Source organism: Oncorhynchus mykiss, chromosome 3 (assembly GCF_013265735.2).
Source record: "Oncorhynchus mykiss isolate Arlee chromosome 3, USDA_OmykA_1.1, whole genome shotgun sequence".
Classification (NCBI taxonomy): domain Eukaryota; kingdom Metazoa; phylum Chordata; class Actinopteri; order Salmoniformes; family Salmonidae; genus Oncorhynchus; species Oncorhynchus mykiss.
Window position 1 is genome coordinate 40,498,114 of NC_048567.1, and position 18,889 is coordinate 40,517,002.

Below are 18,889 nucleotides of genomic sequence, written 5' to 3' on the forward strand. Positions count from 1 at the left end.
CATTTGCTTAACAAGTCACATAATGGACTCGATAATAATGTTTAACATAATTTTTGAAAGACGTCCTCATCTCTGTACCCCACACATACAGTTAGCTTTAAGGTCACTTAGTCGAGCAGTGCATTTCTAACACATATTCAACCACAAAGACCAGGGAGTTTTTCCAATGCCTAGCAAAGAAGGGCAGCTATTGGTAGATGGGTAAAAAAAAAGAAACAATCCTTCCCAACTCAGTTGCAGGAGAGGAAGGAATCCACTCATGTATTTCACAATGAGGCCAATGGTGACATTAAAATAGTTTAATGGCTGTGATAGGAGAGAACTGAGGATGGATCAATAACATTGTAGTTACTCTAACCTAAGTGACAAAGTGAAAAGAAGGAAGCTTGTACAGAATACAAATAATTCAAAACATGCATCCTGTTTGCAAAAGGAACTAAAGTTAAACTGCAAAAAGTGTGGTAAAGAAATTCACTTTATGTCCTGAATACAATGTGTTATGTTTGGGGCAAATCCAACACCTCACTGAGTACCACTCTTCATAATTTCCAGCATGGTAGTAGCTCCATCATGTTATGGGTATGCTTGTCATCAGCAAGGACCAGGGAGTTTTTTTTAGGATAAAAAGAAAAGGAATAAAGCTAAGCACAGGCAAAATCCTAGAGGAAAACCTGGTTCTGTCTGCTTTCCAAAAGACACTGGGAGGTAAATTAATCTTTCAGCAGGACAATAGCCTAAAACATAAGGCCAAATATACACTGGAGTTGCTTACCAAGACAGCATTGAATGTTCCTGAGTGGCCTAGTTACAGTTTTGACTTAAATTGACTTGAACATCTATGGCATGACTGGAAAATGACTGTGTTGCAATGGTCAACAACCAACTTGACAGAGCTTGAAGAATTTTAAAATGAATAATGTGCAAATATTGTACAATCCAGGTGTGCAAAGCTCTTAGAGACTTGCCTAGAAAGACTCACAGCTGTAATCACTCCAAAAGGTGATTCTAACATATATTGTCTCATGGGTGGGAATACTCATGTAAGTTAGATATTTCTATATTTCACTTTCAATAAATGTGTTAACATGTTTTCACTTTGTCATTATGGGGTGTTGGTGTATGATGCGACTCGATTTGATTATTTGAAAAAAAGTTGCATGAAAGGCATGAGCTCTTCTTTGTTTCTTGCACAGGCTGCACACACTTCATCAGTCTCTCATTCACAATTTGACAAGCACTTGATAATACCTCTAATATCCCGGCAGCATCCCCCTAGTGTGTCCGTTATGGTCCCTAAACAAATCCATGCCTTTAGTGGCCGTTGTACTCTTGGGCTGAATTTAATAATCAGAATTCCCTTCTCCCGGCTGCATGTTCCGAAGCACCTCTCACTCACGTGGCTCTCTCAGATATCTCAATTCTTATTAGCCAATGCCTGTCATTTGATCGGGTTCTTCTCACAGGCATCTATTTCAGCTCTGAAGTAGGCTACAAGTGAACACAGACACATCGGTGTCTGTCTTTCCGAGGCGCATATTGAAGATGCTAGAAGAACAGTCTACTTTTACTTTTCATCAGCCAAAAAGACGAGTAGGCCTAATGAACAGCAAAAGCACTAGCCAAGTCAATCTACCATCCCCCATAGTACAATAATTGAACTATTCTATTCTGTGCGATAAATCAATATTCTTAACATTGTCTGGGACAGTTGTGGGTTGCGATAGATCCCAAATGAAGACAACCACTCTCATCCAAAAACTTTTAAAAGGAATGAGGCTTATGCAACAGATCAGAACATTTTTGCTTAAAATTTTGATAAACTATTAGGCTATTTTTCACATTGTAAGCGCAGCAATGAACACACGGGAGTAGACTATAAGCGGGAATGTTCCGAAATGCAATCAATTAGCGGGAAAACACCATTCTCAAAAGTGACCACAAATGCGATTTTGGATGTAATGCTTCATTATAAAGGTGCCTTTTTATGCTGAAAATGATCTTCCCCAAGCTTGAAATTCACGCGCTGCCTGTGTATGCCAGTTAGGCAGGCTTTACAGCGGCTGTAAAGCAGATGAATGTGCTTAATTTTAAGAAGTTATTTGGCCACTTGAGTTGTAATACAAACCTTATCAAAACATATAGGCCAATGGGCTAGGCTACATGAGGGGATTTGAAAATGTTGCAAAAAAAAGGCATGCACTGTTTCTTTGCTTACTGTGATAATATATAATTCAATATAATTCACAAATGATAGGCTAATATTGTCACTCATCAAACTATTCTTGATTTTATCTTGTCTTTACATATTTATTTAGTATATGTGTGAAATTAGTTTTGATTTAGAATGGACCATTATCATGCACCTGTCTCAGAACAGGGGGAAAAACTTGGAAGATTATTAGTTACCGTGACCAAACGGTCACATAGAATTTGACTGCAGTCATGACTCGTGACTGCTGGTGTGGCAGTAATACGGTCACCGTAACAGCACTAGGTATGAATACTTTACTGACTTTATTGTCTGTATGGGGAAATTTCGTGATAGTGTCATGTACACGTTTAAAGTGGCGTTTAAATACATTACAAACCAAATTGACAGTGTAACAGTTACAGTAAATACTAATAAAAAGAGGCTAGCTTGCTGGCCTTACTGAGTCGATAGGAACATTAGCCCAAGCTGTTTAGGAGGGATATCACACCTAGTAGTTCCTGTGTTTCCTGCTGGGGGGTGCCCTATAACTGCACCCAGAGGGGAGTAGCTCAAAGTCCGGGTACAGGGGGTGGCTTGTGTCTCAAATAATTTTGTGAGCTTTGCTGGGGTGCCCTGACCTTAAAGGTCTGTTTGTCTCCCAATACCTTACTTGCTGTGATGATAATCCTTCTCAGCATATTTTTCTGACTGACAGTGGAATTGCCAAACCAACAAACAATTCAAAAAGTTAAAATACTCTCAATGAAAGATTTGTAAAACAGAGTCAGTATAGTAAAGTCAACATTAAAATATCCCAACTATTAGTATACAAGATGTACAGGAGTGGGCATAAAACACATCCATGTGGGGAGCCTATGTTGGTGGTGCGTATGTCTGAGACGTGGGGACCCACCTTGACCTGCTGTGACCTCTGCCTCAGGAAGTTTAACAGCCACAAAACCAGCCCCCCCCATCTAAGAAGTACCTTACATGCTGACTAGACCAGGCACGTGCATGCGCAATCGCACGCATTTTGATTTTGTCCATTCACAACAGGACTGGTGGAGTTATGTCACACGTGCAGCTAACAGACATATGGAAATGTCTGCTCTACCCAAAATTACAACCAACTGGACAATAGAACTTCCGGCGCCGACAGAGATGGCCGCCTCGCTTCGCGTTCCTAGGAAACTATGCAGTTTTTTGTTTTTTTTACGTGTTATTTCTTACATTGGTACCCCAGGTCATCTTAGTTTTCATTACATACAGTCGAGAAGAGCTACTGAACATAAGAGCAGCGTCAACTCACCATCAGTACGACCAAGAATATGACTTTCGCGAAGCGGATCCTGTGTTCTGCCTTTCACCCAGGACAACGGAATGGATCCCAGCTGGCGACCCAAAAAAACGACTTCGTAAAAGGGGGAAACGGAGCGGTCTTCTGGTCAGCCTCTGGAGACGGGCACATCGTGCACCACTCCCTAGCATTCTTCTCGCCAATGTCCAGTCTCTTGACAACAAGGTTGATGAAATCCGAGCAAGGGTAGCATTCCAGAGGGACATCAGAGACTGTAACGTTCTTTGCTTCACGGAAACATGGCTCACTGGAGAGACGCTATCGGAGTCGGTGCAGCCAGCTGGTTTCTCCACGCATCGCGCAGACAGAAACAAACATCTTTCTGGTAAGAAGAGGGGCGGTGGCGTATGCTTCATGGTTAACGTGACGTGGTGTGATCATAACAACATACAGGAACTCAAGTCCTTCTGTTCACCTGATTTAGAATTCCTCACAATCAAATGTTGACCGCATTATCTACCAAGGGAATTCTCTTCGATTATAATCACAGCCGTATATACTCCCCCCCCCAAGCAGACACATCGATGGCTCTGAACAAACTTTATTTGACTCTTTGCAAACTGGAATCCATTTATCCGGAGGCTGCATTCATTGTAGCTGGGGATTTTAACAAGGCTAATCTGAAAACAAGACTCCCTAAATTTTATCAGCATATTGATTGCGCAACCAGGGCTGGAAAAACCTTGGATCATTGCTATTCTAACTTCCGTGACGCATATAAGGCCCTGCCCCGCTCTCCTTTTGGAAAAGCTGACCACGACTCCATTTTGTTGATCCCTGCCTACAGACAGAAACTAAAACAAGAAGCTCCCGCGCTGAGGTCTGTTCAACGCTGGTCCGACCAATCTGATTCCACACTCCAAGACTGCTTCCATCACGTGGACTGGGATATGTTTCGTATTGCGTCAGACAACAACATTGACGAATACGCTGATTCGGTGAGCGAGTTCATTAGAACGTGCGTTGAAGATGTCGTTCCCATAGCAACGATTAAAACATTCCCAAACCAGAAACCGTGGATTGATGGCAGCATTCGCGTGAAACTGAAAGCCCGAACCACTGCTTTTAATCAGGGCAAGGTGACCGGAAACATGACCGAATACAAACATTGTAACTATTCCCTCCGCAAGGCAATCAAACAAGCTAAGCGTCAGTATAGAGACAAAGTAGAATCTCAATTCAACGGCTCAGACACAAGAGGTATGTGGCAGGGTCTACATTCAATCACGGATTACAAAAAGAAAACCAGCCCGTCACGGACCAGGATGTCTTGCTCCCAGGCAGACTAAATAACTTTTTTTGCCCGCTTTGAGGACAATACAGTGCCACTGACACGGCCTGCAACGAAAACATGCGGTCTCTCCTTCACTGCAGCCGAGGTGAGTAAGACATTTAAACGTGTTAACCCTCGCAAGGTTGCAGGCCCAGACGGCATCCCCAGCCGCGCCCTCAGAGCATGCGCAGACCAGCTGGCCGGTGTGTTTACGGACATATTCAATCTATACCAGTCTGCTGTTCCCACATGCTTCAAGAGGGCCACCATTGTTCCTGTTCCCAAGAAAGCTAAGTTAACTGAGCTAAACGACTACCGCCCCGTAGCACTCACTTCCGTCATCATGAAGTGCTTTGAGAGACTAGTCAAGGACCATATCACCTCCACCCTACCTGACACCCTAGACCCACTCCAATTTGCTTACCGCCCAAATAGGTCCACAGACGATGCAATCTCAACCACACTGCACACTGCCCTAACCCATCTGTACAAGAGGAATACCTATGTGAGAATGCTGTTCATTGACTACAGCTCGGCATTCAACACCATAGTACCCTCCAAGCTCGTCATCAAGCTCGAGACCCTGGGTCTCGACCCCGCCCTGTGCAACTGGGTACTGGACTTCCTGACGGGCCACCCCCAGGTGGTGAGGGTAGGCAACAACATCTCCTCCCCGCTGATCCTCAACACTGGGGCCCCACAAGGGTGCGTTCTGAGCCCTCTCCTGTACTCCCTGTTCACCCACGACTGCGTGGCCACGCACGCATCCAACTCAATCATCAAGTTTGCGGACGACACAACAGTGGTAGGCTTGATTACCAACAACGACGAGACGGCCTACAGGGAGGAGGGCCCTCGGAGTGTGGTGTCAGGAAAATAACCTCACACTCAACGTCAATAAAACTAAGGAGATGATTGTGGACTTGAGGAAACAGCAGAGGGAACACCCCCCTATCCACGTCGATGGAACAGTAGTGGAGAGGGTAGTAAGTTTTAAGTTCCTCAACGTACACATCACAGACAAACTGAATTGGTCCACCCACACAGACAGCATCGTGAAGAAGGCGCAGCAGCGCCTCTTCAACCTCAGGAGGCTGAAGAAATTCGGCTTGTCACCAAAAGCACTCACAAACTTCTACAGATGCACAATCGAGAGCATCCTGTCGGGCTGTATCACCGCCTGGTACGGCAACTGCTCTGCCCACAACCGTAAGGCTCTCCAGAGGGTAGTGAGGTCTGCACAACGCATCACCGGGGGCAAACTACCTGCCCTCCAGGACACCTACACCACCCGATGTCACAGGAAGGCCATAAAGATCTTCAAGGACAACAACCACCCAAGCCACTGCCTGTTCACCCAGCTATCATCCAGAAGGCGAGGTCAGTACAGGTGCATCAAAGCTGGGACAGAGAGACTGAAAAACAGCTTCTATCTCAAGGCCATCAGACTGTTAAACAGCCACCACTAACATTGAGTGGCTGCTGCCAACACACTGACTCAACTCCAGCCACTTTAATCATGGGAATTGATGGGAAATGATGTAAAATATATCACTAGCCACTTTAAACAATGCTACCTAATATAATGTTTACATACCCTACATTATTCATCTCATATGTATATGTATATACTGTACTCTATATCATCTACTGCATCTTTATGTAATACATGTATCACTAGCCACTTTAACTGTGCCACTTTGTTTACATACTCATCTCATATGTATATACTGCACTCAATACCATCTACTGTATCTTGCCGATGCTGCTCTGTACCATCACTCATTCATATATCTTTATGTACATATTCTTTATCCCCTTACACTTGTGTCTATAAGGTAGTAGTTTTGGAATTGTTAGCTAGATTACTTGTTGGTTATTACTGCATTGTCGGAACTAGAAGCACAAGCATTTCGCTACACTCGCATTAACATCTGCTAACCATGTGTATGTGACAAATAAAATTTGATTTGATTTAATTGCAGAATTACCACAAAAATGGATGAGGCAATTGGAAGGGGGAAAAAGTAAGGAACATGTCTGTCGGCCCTGCATTAAAGACCAAAAATGGTTAAGGAAAATTGTGATGAATAAAAATATATACAATTTTCATTTAAGGACCAAAAAATGTACAGCTGTGTCATATAAATTGCAAAACAGTTGAAGAGATTTTCGATGGTTTATGAATTGACACACAAAACGAAACAGGATACAAAACTTTTTCATTTAAAATTATCATTCAAAATTCTTGCAACCAATAGAATGTAATGTATATAGGGGATACAATCTTCCCAGCTCTGCGTATTGTTTTGTGAGGAGGAAAGTCATTAGATCATTTATTTTGATACTGTCCATACGTAGCATGTTTTTGGTCACAGGTCCAGGAATGCCTGAAGTCGGAAGTTTGCATACAGATAGGTTGGAGTCATTAAACTAGTTTTTCAACCACTCCACAAATGTCTTGTAAACAAAAAAAAGTTTTGGCAAGTCGGTTAGGACATCTACTTTGTGCATGACACAAGTCATTTTTTCAACAATTGTTTACAGACAGATTATTTCACTTATAATTCACTGTATCAGAATTCCAGTGGGTCATAAGTTTACATACACTAAGTTGACTGTGCCTTTAAACAGCTTAGAATATTCCAGAAAATGTCATGGCTTTTGAAGCTTCTGATAAATTATGTCAATTAGCCTGAGTCAATTGGAGGTGTAACTGTGGACGTATTTCAAAGCCTACTTTCAAACTCAGTACCTCTTTGCTTGACATCATGGGAAAATGAAAATAAATTAGCCAAGACCTCAGATTTTTTTGTTGTTGTCCTCCACAAGTCTGGTTCATCCTTGGGAGCAATTTCCAAAAGCCTGAATGTACCACGTTCATCTGTACAAACAATAGTACGCAATTATAAACACCATGGGACCACGCAGCCGCCATACCGCTCAGGAAGGAGACGCGTTCTGTTTCCTAGAGATTAACGTACTTTGGTGTGAAAAGTGCAAATCAATCCCAGAACAGCAGCAAAGGACCTTGTGAATATGCTCGAGGAAACAGGTTCAAAGTTTCTATATCTACAGTAAAACGAGTCCTCTATCGACATAACCTGAAAGGCCGCTCAGCAAAGAAGAAGCCACTGCTCCAAAACCGCCACTAAAAAGCCAGACTACAGTTTGCAATTCCACATAGGGACAAAGATCGTACTTTTTGGAGAAATGTCCTCTGGTCTGATGAAACAAAAATAGAACTGTTTGGCCATAATGACCATCGTTATGTTTGGAGGAAAAAGGGGGTGGCTTGCAAGCCGAAGAACACCATCCCAACCGTGAAGCATCATGTTGTTGGGGTGCTTTGCTGCAGGAGGGACTGGTGCACTTCACAAAATAGATGGCATCATGAGGAAAATGGCTTAAGGACAACAAAGTCAAGGTATTGGAGTGGCCATCACAAAGCCCTGACCTCAATCCCATAGAAAATGTGTGTGCAGAACTGAAAAAGCATGTGCGAGCATGGAGGCCTACAAACCTGACTCACTTACACCAGCTCTGTCAGGAGGAATGGGCCACAAACAAAACTTATTGTGGGAAGCTTGTTGAAGGCTACCCAAAACATTTGACCCAAGCTAAACAATTTAAAGGCAATGCTACCAAATACTAAACTTCTGACCCACTGGGAATGTGATGAAATAAATAAAAGTTGAAATAAATCATGAATCAATTTTTAGTTGGATTAAATGTCAGGATTTGTTGACATCTGCATTTAAATGTATTTGACTTCAACTGTAAATGTCACAAGTCCTCAACAACTGTAGCTTAATTAAATAGTACCCGCAAAACACCAGTCTCGACGTCAACAGTGAAGAGGCGACCCCGGGATGCTGGCCTTCTAGAGTTGCGAAGAAAAAGCTATATCTCTGACTGGCCAATAAAAAGAAAAGATTAAGATGGGCAAAAGTACACAGACACTGGACAGAGATATGGCTTTTTCTTTTCAACTCTGCCTAGAAGGCCAGCATCCCGGAGTCGCCTATTCACTGTTGACGCTGAGACTGGTGTTTTGTGGGTACTATTTAATTAAGCTGCCAGTTGGGTACTTGTGAGGCGTCTGTTTCTCAAACTAGACACTCTAATGTACTTGTCCTCTTGCTCAGTTGTGCACCGGGGCCTCCCACTCCTCTTTCTATTCTGGTTAGAGACAGTGTGCTCTGTCTGTGAAGGAAGTAGCACACAGGGTTGTACGAGATCTTCAGTTTCTTGGCAATTTCTCTCATTGAATAGCCTTGATTTCTCAGAACAAGAATAGAGTGATGAGTTTCAGAAGAAAGTTATTTGTTTCTGGACATTTTGAGCCTGTAATCGAACCCACAAATGCTGATGCTCCAGATACTCAACTAGTCTAAAGATGGCCGGTTTTATTGCTTCTTTAATCAGAACAAGTTTTCAGCTGTGCTAACATAATTGAAAAAGTTATTTCTAATCATCAATTAGCCTTTTAAAATGGTAAACTTGGATTAGCTAACACAAGGTGCCATTGGAACACAGGAGTGATGGTTGCCTATAATGGACCTCTGTATGCCTATGTAGATATTCCATAAAAAATCTGCAATTTCCAGCTACAATAGTCATTTACAACATTAACAATGTCTACACTGTATTTCTGATCAATTTGATGTTATTTTAATGGTATTTTTTTAAAATGTTCTTTCACAAACAAGGACATTTCTGAACGACCCCAAACTTTTGAACGATAGTGTAAATGTATATTGGTATGTGTATGTACAGTGCCTTGCGAAATTATTCGGCCCCCTTGAACTTTGCGACCTTTTGCCACATTTCGGGCTTCAAACATAAAGATATAAAACTGTATTTTTTTGTGAAGAATCAACAACAAGTGGGACACAATCATGAAATGGAACGACATTTATTGGATAATTCAAACTTTTTTAACAGCAGTTTTCAGTTCTTTCCACAGATTCTCGATTGGATTCAGGTCTGGACTTTGACTTGGCCATTCTAACACCTGGATATGTTTTTTTTTTAACCATTCCATTGTAGATTTTGCTTTATGTTTTGGATCATTGTCTTGTTGGAAGACAAATCTCCGTCCCAGTCTCAGGTCTTTTGCAGACTCCATCAGGTTTTCTTCCAGAATGGTCCTGTATTTGGCTCCATCCATCTTCCCATCAATTTTAACCATCTTCCCTGTCCCTGCTGAAGAAAAGCAGGCCCAAACCATGATGCTGCCACCACCATGCTTGACAGTGGGGATGGTGTGTTCAGCTGTGTTGCTTTTACGCCAAACATAACGTTTTGCATTGTTGCCAAAAAGTTCAATTTTTGTTTCATCTGACCAGAGCACCTTCTTCCACATGTTTGGTGTGTCTCCCAGGTGGCTTGTGGCAAACTTTAAACAACACTTTTTATGGATATATTTAAGAAATGGCTTTCTTCTTGCCACTCTTCCATAAAGGCCAGATTTGTGCAATATACGACTGATTGTTGTCCTATGGACAGAGTCTCCCACCTCAGCTGTAGATCTCTGCAGTTCATCCAGAGTGATCATGGGCCTCTTGGCTGCATGTCTGATCAGTCTTCTCCTTGTATGAGCTGAAAGTTTAGAGGGACGGCCAGGTCTTGGTAGATTTGCAGTGGTCTGATACTCCTTCCATTTCAATATTATCGCTTGCACAGTGCTTCTTGGGATGTTTAAATCTTGGGAAATCTTTTTGTATCCAAATCCGGCTTTAAACTTCTTCACAACAGTATCTCGGACCTGCCTGGTGTGTTCCTTGTTCTTCATGATGCTCTCTGCGCTTTTAACGGACCTCTGAGACTATCACAGTGCAGGTGCATTTATACGGAGACTTGATTACACACAGGTGGATTGTATTTATCATCATTAGTCATTTAGGTCAACATTGGATCATTCAGAGATCCTCACTGAACTTCTGGAGAGAGTTTGCTGCATTGAAAGTAAAGGGGCTGAATCATTTTGCACGCCCAATTTTTCAGTTTTTGATTTGTTAAAAAAGTTTGAAATATCCAATAAATGTCGTTCCACTTCATGATTGTGTCCCACTTGTTGTTGATTCTTCACAAAAAAATACAGTTTTATATCTTTATGTTTGAAGCCTGAAATGTGGCAAAAGGTCGCAAAGTTCAAGGGGCCGAATACTTTCGCAAGGCACTGTATTTACATATATTTATCCCCAAAATATATGGGGGATTGGAAATTATGCAGACAATTACATTGATGGGAGCAACAATCTAACCGCAATATTAAAGCTGATCTACCCTTTAAAAAAAAAAAAAGAAGAACAGAGCTGCTGTCCTCAAATACCTCCCACATAGTACAGTCAAAACACCCTTGGAGACGAGTGATACTATTGTCGTTCCAGATCTGGACAGTTTTAACTGTAGGTTTCTCCCTCTCCAGGAGCTGACAGTAGGTTGGCTGTAGGTAGACAACATTGTGGTCTGATGTTCCTAGGAAGGTCTGGTGGTGGCAGGGAAATCATTTGGTTTTGTCTCATTGCACAAATCAAGAGTCTTATTTTTCGTAGCATGACATTTCACATACAGGTGGTATGTGCGCGGGACCTTGTGCAAAGTGCAGTTAAAATACCCTAAAATAAATTTGGGTGCTTCGGGGAAATTGGAGTCCAGTGTTTTGTGACGGATTATAGATAATATTTGATGCCTTTGTTATATTAGCTTTTCGTTGAAAATACACAACGGTAACAAACAATTGGGGGAACTCACGGGGCAGATAGTAGGGTTGCAGTGACTTAAAAAGCAGTTCAATGTCAGGGGTACAGAGTCTCTCTCTTACCAGGATCGATTTACACCACTGGTCCCTGACAAGCAGGCAGGCGCCCCCTCCGTGATGTTTCCCTGTGATGGTCAGATCACGGTCCGCTCTGACCAGTGTGAACCCGGCCGGCCTCACTTCCCTGTCCAGGACTCTGTCATCCAGCCAAGTCTCAGTAAACGCCAGCAAACAGGCCTCCCGGTATTCATGTTGCTGCTGACAGCGCATACGCTTTCCCCCTCAGTGACTGGGCGTTGATCATCAAGGTGGTGTGTAAGGGAAGTTTGTTCTTCATTTTTTAAAGTCTATGTCTGATTCCCCCGCGTTTTCCGCTTTTGCATTTGGGTTTGTAATCCACTCGCAGACGATAGGAGATTAGATGGGCCATTGGGATATCCATTGCATTTGTGTGTGAGTTGCATTTGGATTCCGCTGTGAGCAGCGTTTTCAAAACTTAATCCGTTTGTAGAGGGTATGTACACGATCAACAAGATCAGTCTAACACCCCGTCACTGTAAAGCAATCGTTGACAGATGGTTTACAAACAAAGTGTAAAAACAACAAGAACACCACACCAAACGTCACACACACTGCTGGATGCAACAGCTGTGCCCCCAGAGCCTTGACACACTGTACTTATGACACCTTCAAATGGACTAGATACATAATGTGCTTTAATTTCTAAACGGTAAAACGGATATGAAAATACCCTCAAATAAAAGGTAACCTTCTGTACTTTCACCAAATATAAAACATTGGATCTCAAATCCCAAATAATTATTTGTTACGGTGTGCCCTAATGAATATGACCCTGATGTATTAATTAATTAATTCATCCACCCATCCATCCCCAGGGACTGGGAAGGCAAGCTTCTGCTGCTGCAGGAGATCCTGGACGAGTGGCTGAAGGTGCAGTCCACCTGGCTCTACCTAGAGCCCATATTCAGCTCCCCAGACATCATGGCCCAAATGCCAGAGGAGGGACGCCGCTTCACTGCCGTTGACAAGACCTGGAGGGACACCATGAAGCATGTCTCTCTGGTAAGTAGTAACAAACACACACTCATACATCAGTTATTAAGGGATTGCATTTATAGTGTTTTTCCAGTTGGCACATAATGTAAGGCGGGTAATTCAATTTCGACTACAGACGTATGAATTCAGGGCCCTTGGTACCCTGATCTGTGCCTACATGGGTGTGGGTTTACCTGTTTTGGACTTTTGACTGTCTAAAGAACTAGAGCTATGTGATGGTGGCCTCGGATACAGCGTATTTGTATATCAATTTGCCCAGGCAAAAGATATGGACATTTCTGTGCATGTGCAGGATTTGACTTTTTAATTAGCTGAGTGCTGACTGCGCAGCTGCTGTGCTGAGTGGTCCACTGCTGCTCCCCCTTCCTTTATCGCCTTTGTCTAGTCACTGGTGTAGCCTAAAAACTTCATGTTGTACACAAAACTGTTTAATAAACTATTGCAGTCCCTCAATAGGCTATTATGCATAAGCACAATTTCCTACAAACTTCATGTTGTACACAAAACTGTTCTATTGCATTCCATGCTTCAGTAAGCATAAGCACAATTTCATGTTATTTTTCATTTTAAAAAGGAGGGGAGTAGGCTACATGCAGCTATTTACATGTTTTACACAAAATACATTATCAACATGTTTGTACAAACGTTGTTGTCAGTATTGCAAACATAAGCATGACACAAACAGGCAGTCTAGCAATTTCATGTTCTTCTTAGCTGCTTAATTACGTACAGCTATGATATCGGCATATCGTGCCTTCAGAAATTATTCCAATCCCTCTACTTTTTCCACATTGTTTGTGTAACAAAGTGGGTTTAAAATAGATTTAATTTTCATTTTTTAACAACAATCTACACAAAATACTTTGATGTCAAAGTGGAAGAAAAATATGATTTTGATTTAGATTAGTATTTAACCCCCCTGAGTCAATACATGTTGTAATTGCTGTCAAAGGTGATTTGTCTCCCAGTGTCTGTTGGAAAGCAGACTGAACCAGGGTTTCCTATAGGATTTTGCCTGTGCTTAGCTCTATTCCTTTTCTTTTTATATAAAAAAACTGCCTAGTCCTTGCTGATGACAAGCATGCCCATAACATGATGCAGTCACCATCATGCTTGAAAATAGTTGACTCTGTGATGTGTTGTGTTAGATTTGCCCCAAACATTACACTTTGTATTCAAGACATGAAGTTAATTTATTTGCCACATTTTTTTTCTTTTTTACTTTTGTGCCTTAATGCAAACAGGATGCATGTTTTCAAATATGTTTTATTCTGTACAGGCTTCCTTCTTTTCACTCATTTAACTTAGTATTGTGGAGTAACTACAGTGTAATTCCTCCATTAGTTTTCTCCACAGCCATTTAACTCTAACTGGTTTAAAATCACCATTGGCCTCATTGTGAAATCCCTGAGTGGTTTCCTTCCTCTCCATTTACTGTGTTAGAAGGACGCCTGTATCTTTATAGTGACTGGGTGTATTGATACACCATCCAAAGTGTAAGTAATTAATAGCTCATAAGGATATTCAGTTTTTGCTTTTTTTAATGTTTAGCCATCTACCAATAGGTGCCCTTCTTTGCTAGTCATTGGAAAACCTCCCTGGTCTTTGTCGTTGAATCTGTGCTTGAAATTCACTGCTCGACTCAGGGACCTTACAGATAATTGTATGTGTGTGGGAAAGAGATAGCGTAGTCATTAAAAAATCATGTTAAACACCATTATTGCAGAGAGTCAACGTTCTTGAAGGCAGTCAAATTCCACGTGACCGTTTAGTCATGGTAATTAGACTTCTCCAAGCTCTGATGCTGCTGATGGTCATTAGTATCCTACCAAACTTGCTAACTGCCTGGTATAGGCTATGCAATTGCTCAAGAAAACAGAGTGATGGCCTCTACTAAAAAGTGGAGAATCAGCTTTCTATTGGCTAGACCTACTATATTTATTTTAAAATGTCCTAATATTAAGCACATTGCTTATCTTTACAACTGGAGTATAGCCTACCTGGCTGGCAAGACAATAAACCATGGGGAAGTCATCCTTCATTCACTATTTAAGTGCATAGATTACATTTATTTTTCCCGCTGCCCCTGTTTTGCTACAGGTGCCTGATAATGGTCCATTCTAAAACAAAACACATTTCACACACATATTATTTAGTATATGTAAAGACAATATTAAATCAAGAATAGTCTGATGGGTGACAATATTAGCCTATCACTTGTGAATTATATATTATCACTTGTGAATAATGCCTAGCATAAGAAACAATGCCTTTTTTTTCATATTTTTCAAATCATAGCCCACACCTCATCTAGCCTAGCCCATAGACATATATGTCTAGGTTTATATATATCTAGGTTTGTATTACAACTAAAGTGACCAAATAACTTCTTGAAATTAAGCAAATTAATACACTTTACAATGGGTGTTGAGCCTAACTGGCATACATAAGCAGCGTGTGAGTTTCAACTTTGGGGAAGATCATTTTCACCATAAAAATCTACCTTTATAATAAAAGCGTTACATGCATAATTGCAGTTCCGGTCACTTTTGATAATGGGGTTTTCTTCTATTGGAATATTCGCGCTTATAGCTTACTACCATGTGCGCTTATAATGTGAATAAACATCTTAAGCGAAACGTTCTGATCTGTTCCGTCAGCCACATTGCGTAAAAAAGTTTTTTTAATGCTAGTGGTTTTATTAATTTGGGATCTATCACATCCCACAACTGTCCCAGACTATGTTTTGAATAAGTATTTCTCGCAGCAGAAAAGAATAGGTCAACCAACCATGGGGGATAGTAGATTGACATAGGCTAGTGCTTTTGCTGTTTGTTAGACCTACTCATCTTGTTGGCTGACGAAAAGTAAAGGTGGACAGTTCTTCCAATATCTTCAATATGCACCTCGGAATTGGATAAGGATGTGGGGAGTTGCTTCTCCGATGTGTCTGTCTTCATTTGTTGCCTGTGAGTAAGACCGGATCACTTGATGGAGTGCGCAGCACTCAGAGAAGGGCACAACAGCCACTGGCCCACACAAAGGGGATGCCGCCGTGAAATTCTAGGCATTAGAGTTACATCATGCAGCCTTACAATGTATTAATAATCAAAACATAAAGCCCAATGTAGAACAACTGAAGTAACATTAAGAACTCTAAATTAAGCATATAGGAGTACCTTTTTCTTTGTTAACCGCCCATCACAGAATAGCTGCATGTGCACACTACCTCATTGTTTAGAGGAAATATCCCTATTTTATTCAGCTTTGTTCAATTGAATTCTTCATACTACAAAATTTCTCTACATTTTTCAACTACATTTTTTCTCCAAGATCGCATAGCAGTTCAGACGTCTTTTGTCCTCGTCTTGTCGTGTCCTGTATATATATATATTTACAACTTTTTTTCACATACATTTTATTTTTATTTTCCATCAACTCATCTTCTAAACACTCTCCTGCAACCAGCCTCACCAATTTATATTTATAAAAAAGTATTATTTACCTCAGATCTGCAATCCTTCAGGAAGCTAGCCAGAAACTCCAGGAGGCTGGCCAGAAACTAGCCAGAAGCTAGCCAGGAGCTAGCCCAGAAGCTAATCAGAAGCTAACCACGGTTTGTGGTCATCGGCTGTCCTTTAGTTCGAAAATCTATCGAAAATCTATCGCCAGTTTTGTACGGCGCAGCGCGGCTCGGGAAACGGAACATACCGGACCATTTTTTTTCTCTCCATGTCCCTGGATTTCAACTGCTCTCTGGACGTTCATACCCGGATCTCACAGCTAGCTAGCTGCTATCCGTGTGACAGTCGGCTTTCGTCGATTCCGGAGCAAACATCGATTGTTCCGGTGCTAGCCAGCTCCGTCAATCACGCCTGAGTTCCATCATTCACTCCTGGGCTGCAGTCACCTATCCGGACCCGTTTCACTGCCTACGCGGAGCCCCACCGGGCCTTCACAACCGGACTGCCGACGTTATCTACCTGAAGGAGATCCGGCTGGCTCCTCTGTCGCGACGTTACCGGAACGCCCATCTGCGGCCCGCTAACCGTTAGCTGTCTTTCCGGCTGCTATCTGAATAGACAATCGGACAATTTATTTATTTGAATTATTATGTTTTCTTCTCGGGCCTCTATAACTATATCTATTGTTCTTATTTTTTGTTGTTGTGTGATTTGGATTAATCCCCTCTACCACACGGAACCCCACTAATCTACTGACCGAACGCAAGAGGTGGCTAACAACAGACTCCATCCTATGCTAGCTTGCTACCGGTTGGCTTGGCTAGCTGTCTAAATCGCCGTGACCCTAAACCAACCTCTCCACTCACTGGACCCTTTTGATCACTCGACTAAGCATGCCTCTCCTTAATGTCAATATGTCTTGTCCATTGCTGTTCTGGTTAGTGTTTATTGGCTTATTTCACTGTAGAGCCTCTAGTCCTGCTCACTATACCTTATCCAACCTATTAGTTCCACCACCCACATATGCAATGACATCTCCTGGTTTCAATGATGTTTCTAGAGACAATATCTCTCTCTTCATCACTCAATACCTAGGTTTACCTCCACTGTATTCACATCCTACCTTACCTTTGTCTGTACATTATACCTTGATGCTATTTTATCGCCCCCAGAAACCTCCATTTACTCTCTGTTCCAGACGTTCTAGACGACCAATTCTTATTGCTTTCAGTCGCACCCTTATTCTACTCCTCCTATGTTCCTCTGGCGATGTAGAGGTGAATCCAGGCCCTGCAGTGCCTAGCTCCACTCCTATTCCCCAGGCGCTCTCTTTTGACGACTTCTGTAACCGTAATAGCCTTGGTTTCATGCATGTTTACATTAGAAGCCTCCTCCCTAAGTTTGTTCTTTTCACTGCTTTAGCACACTCTGCCAACCCGGATGTTCTAGCTGTGTCTGAATCCTGGCTTAGGAAGACCACCAAAAATTCAGACATTTTAATTCCAAACTACAACATTTTCAGACAAGATAGAACTGCCAAAGGGGGCGGTGTTGCAATTTACTGCAAAGATAGCCTGCAGAGTTCTGTCCTACTATCCAGGTCTGTACCCAAACAATTTGAACTTCTACTTTTAAAAATCCACCTTTCTAAAAACAAGTCTCTCACCGTTGCCGCCTGCTATAGACCACCCTCTGCCCCCAGCTGTGCTCTGGACACCATATGTGAACTGATTGCCCCCCATCTATCTTCAGAGCTCGTGCTGCTAGGCGACCTAAACTGGAACATGCTTAACACCCCAGCCATCCTACAATCTAAACTTGATGCCCTCAATCTCACACAAATTATCAATGAACCTACCAGGTACCTCCCCAAAGCCTTAAACACGGGCACCCTCATAGATATCATCCTAACCAACTTCCCCTCTAAATACACCTCTGCTGTCTTCAACCAAGATCTCAGCGATCACTGCCTCATTGCCTGCATCCGTAATGGGTCAGCGGTCAAACGACCTCCTCTCATCACTGTAAAACGCTCCCTGAAACACTTCAGCGAGCAGGCCTTTCTAATCGACCTGGCCGGGGTATCCTGGAAGGATATTGACCTCATCCCGTCAGTAGAGGATGCCTGGATATTTTTTAAAAATGCCTTCCTAACCATCTTAAATAAACATGCCCCATTCAAGAAATTTAGAACCAGGAACAGATATAGCCCTTGGTTCTCCCCAGACCTGACTGCCCTTAATCAACACAAAAACGTCCTATGGCGTTCTGCATTAGCATCGAACAGCCCCCGTGATATGCAGCTGTTCAGGGAAGCTAGAAACCATTATACACAGGCAGTTAGAAAAGCCAAGGCTAGCTTTTTCAAGCAGAAATTTGCTTCTTGCAACACTAACTCAAAAAAGTTCTGGGACACTGTAAAGTCCATGGAGAATAAGAACACCTCCTCCCAGCTGCCCACTGCACTGAAGATAGGAAACACTGTCACCACTGATAAATCCACCATAATTGAAAATTTCAATAAGCATTTTTCTACTGCTGGCCATGCTTTCCACCTGGCTACTCCTACCCCTGTCAACAGCACTGCACCCCCAACAGCAACTCGCCCAAGCCTTCCCCATTTCTCCTTCTCCCAAATCCATTCAGCTGATGTTCTGAAAGAGCTGCAAAATCTGGACCCCTACAAATCAGCCGGGCTAGACAATCTGGACCCTTTCTTTCTAAAATTATCTGCCGAAATTGTTGCCACCCCTATTACTAG

At 42.2% G+C, this 18,889-nt stretch overlaps 1 protein-coding gene across 2 annotated transcripts in view; it reads left to right on the top strand.

The window, feature by feature from the left end:
* dnah7 (dynein, axonemal, heavy chain 7) overlaps positions 1-18,889 on the top strand; it is a 241,518-nt gene that overhangs the window by 36,953 nt on the left and 185,676 nt on the right. For both annotated transcript variants that reach the window (XM_036974097.1, XM_021596897.2), the window contains exon 19: positions 12,484-12,670. In XM_036974097.1, the coding sequence (XP_036829992.1) occupies positions 12,484-12,670 (187 nt within the window). The remainder of the gene's footprint in view (positions 1-12,483; positions 12,671-18,889) is intronic.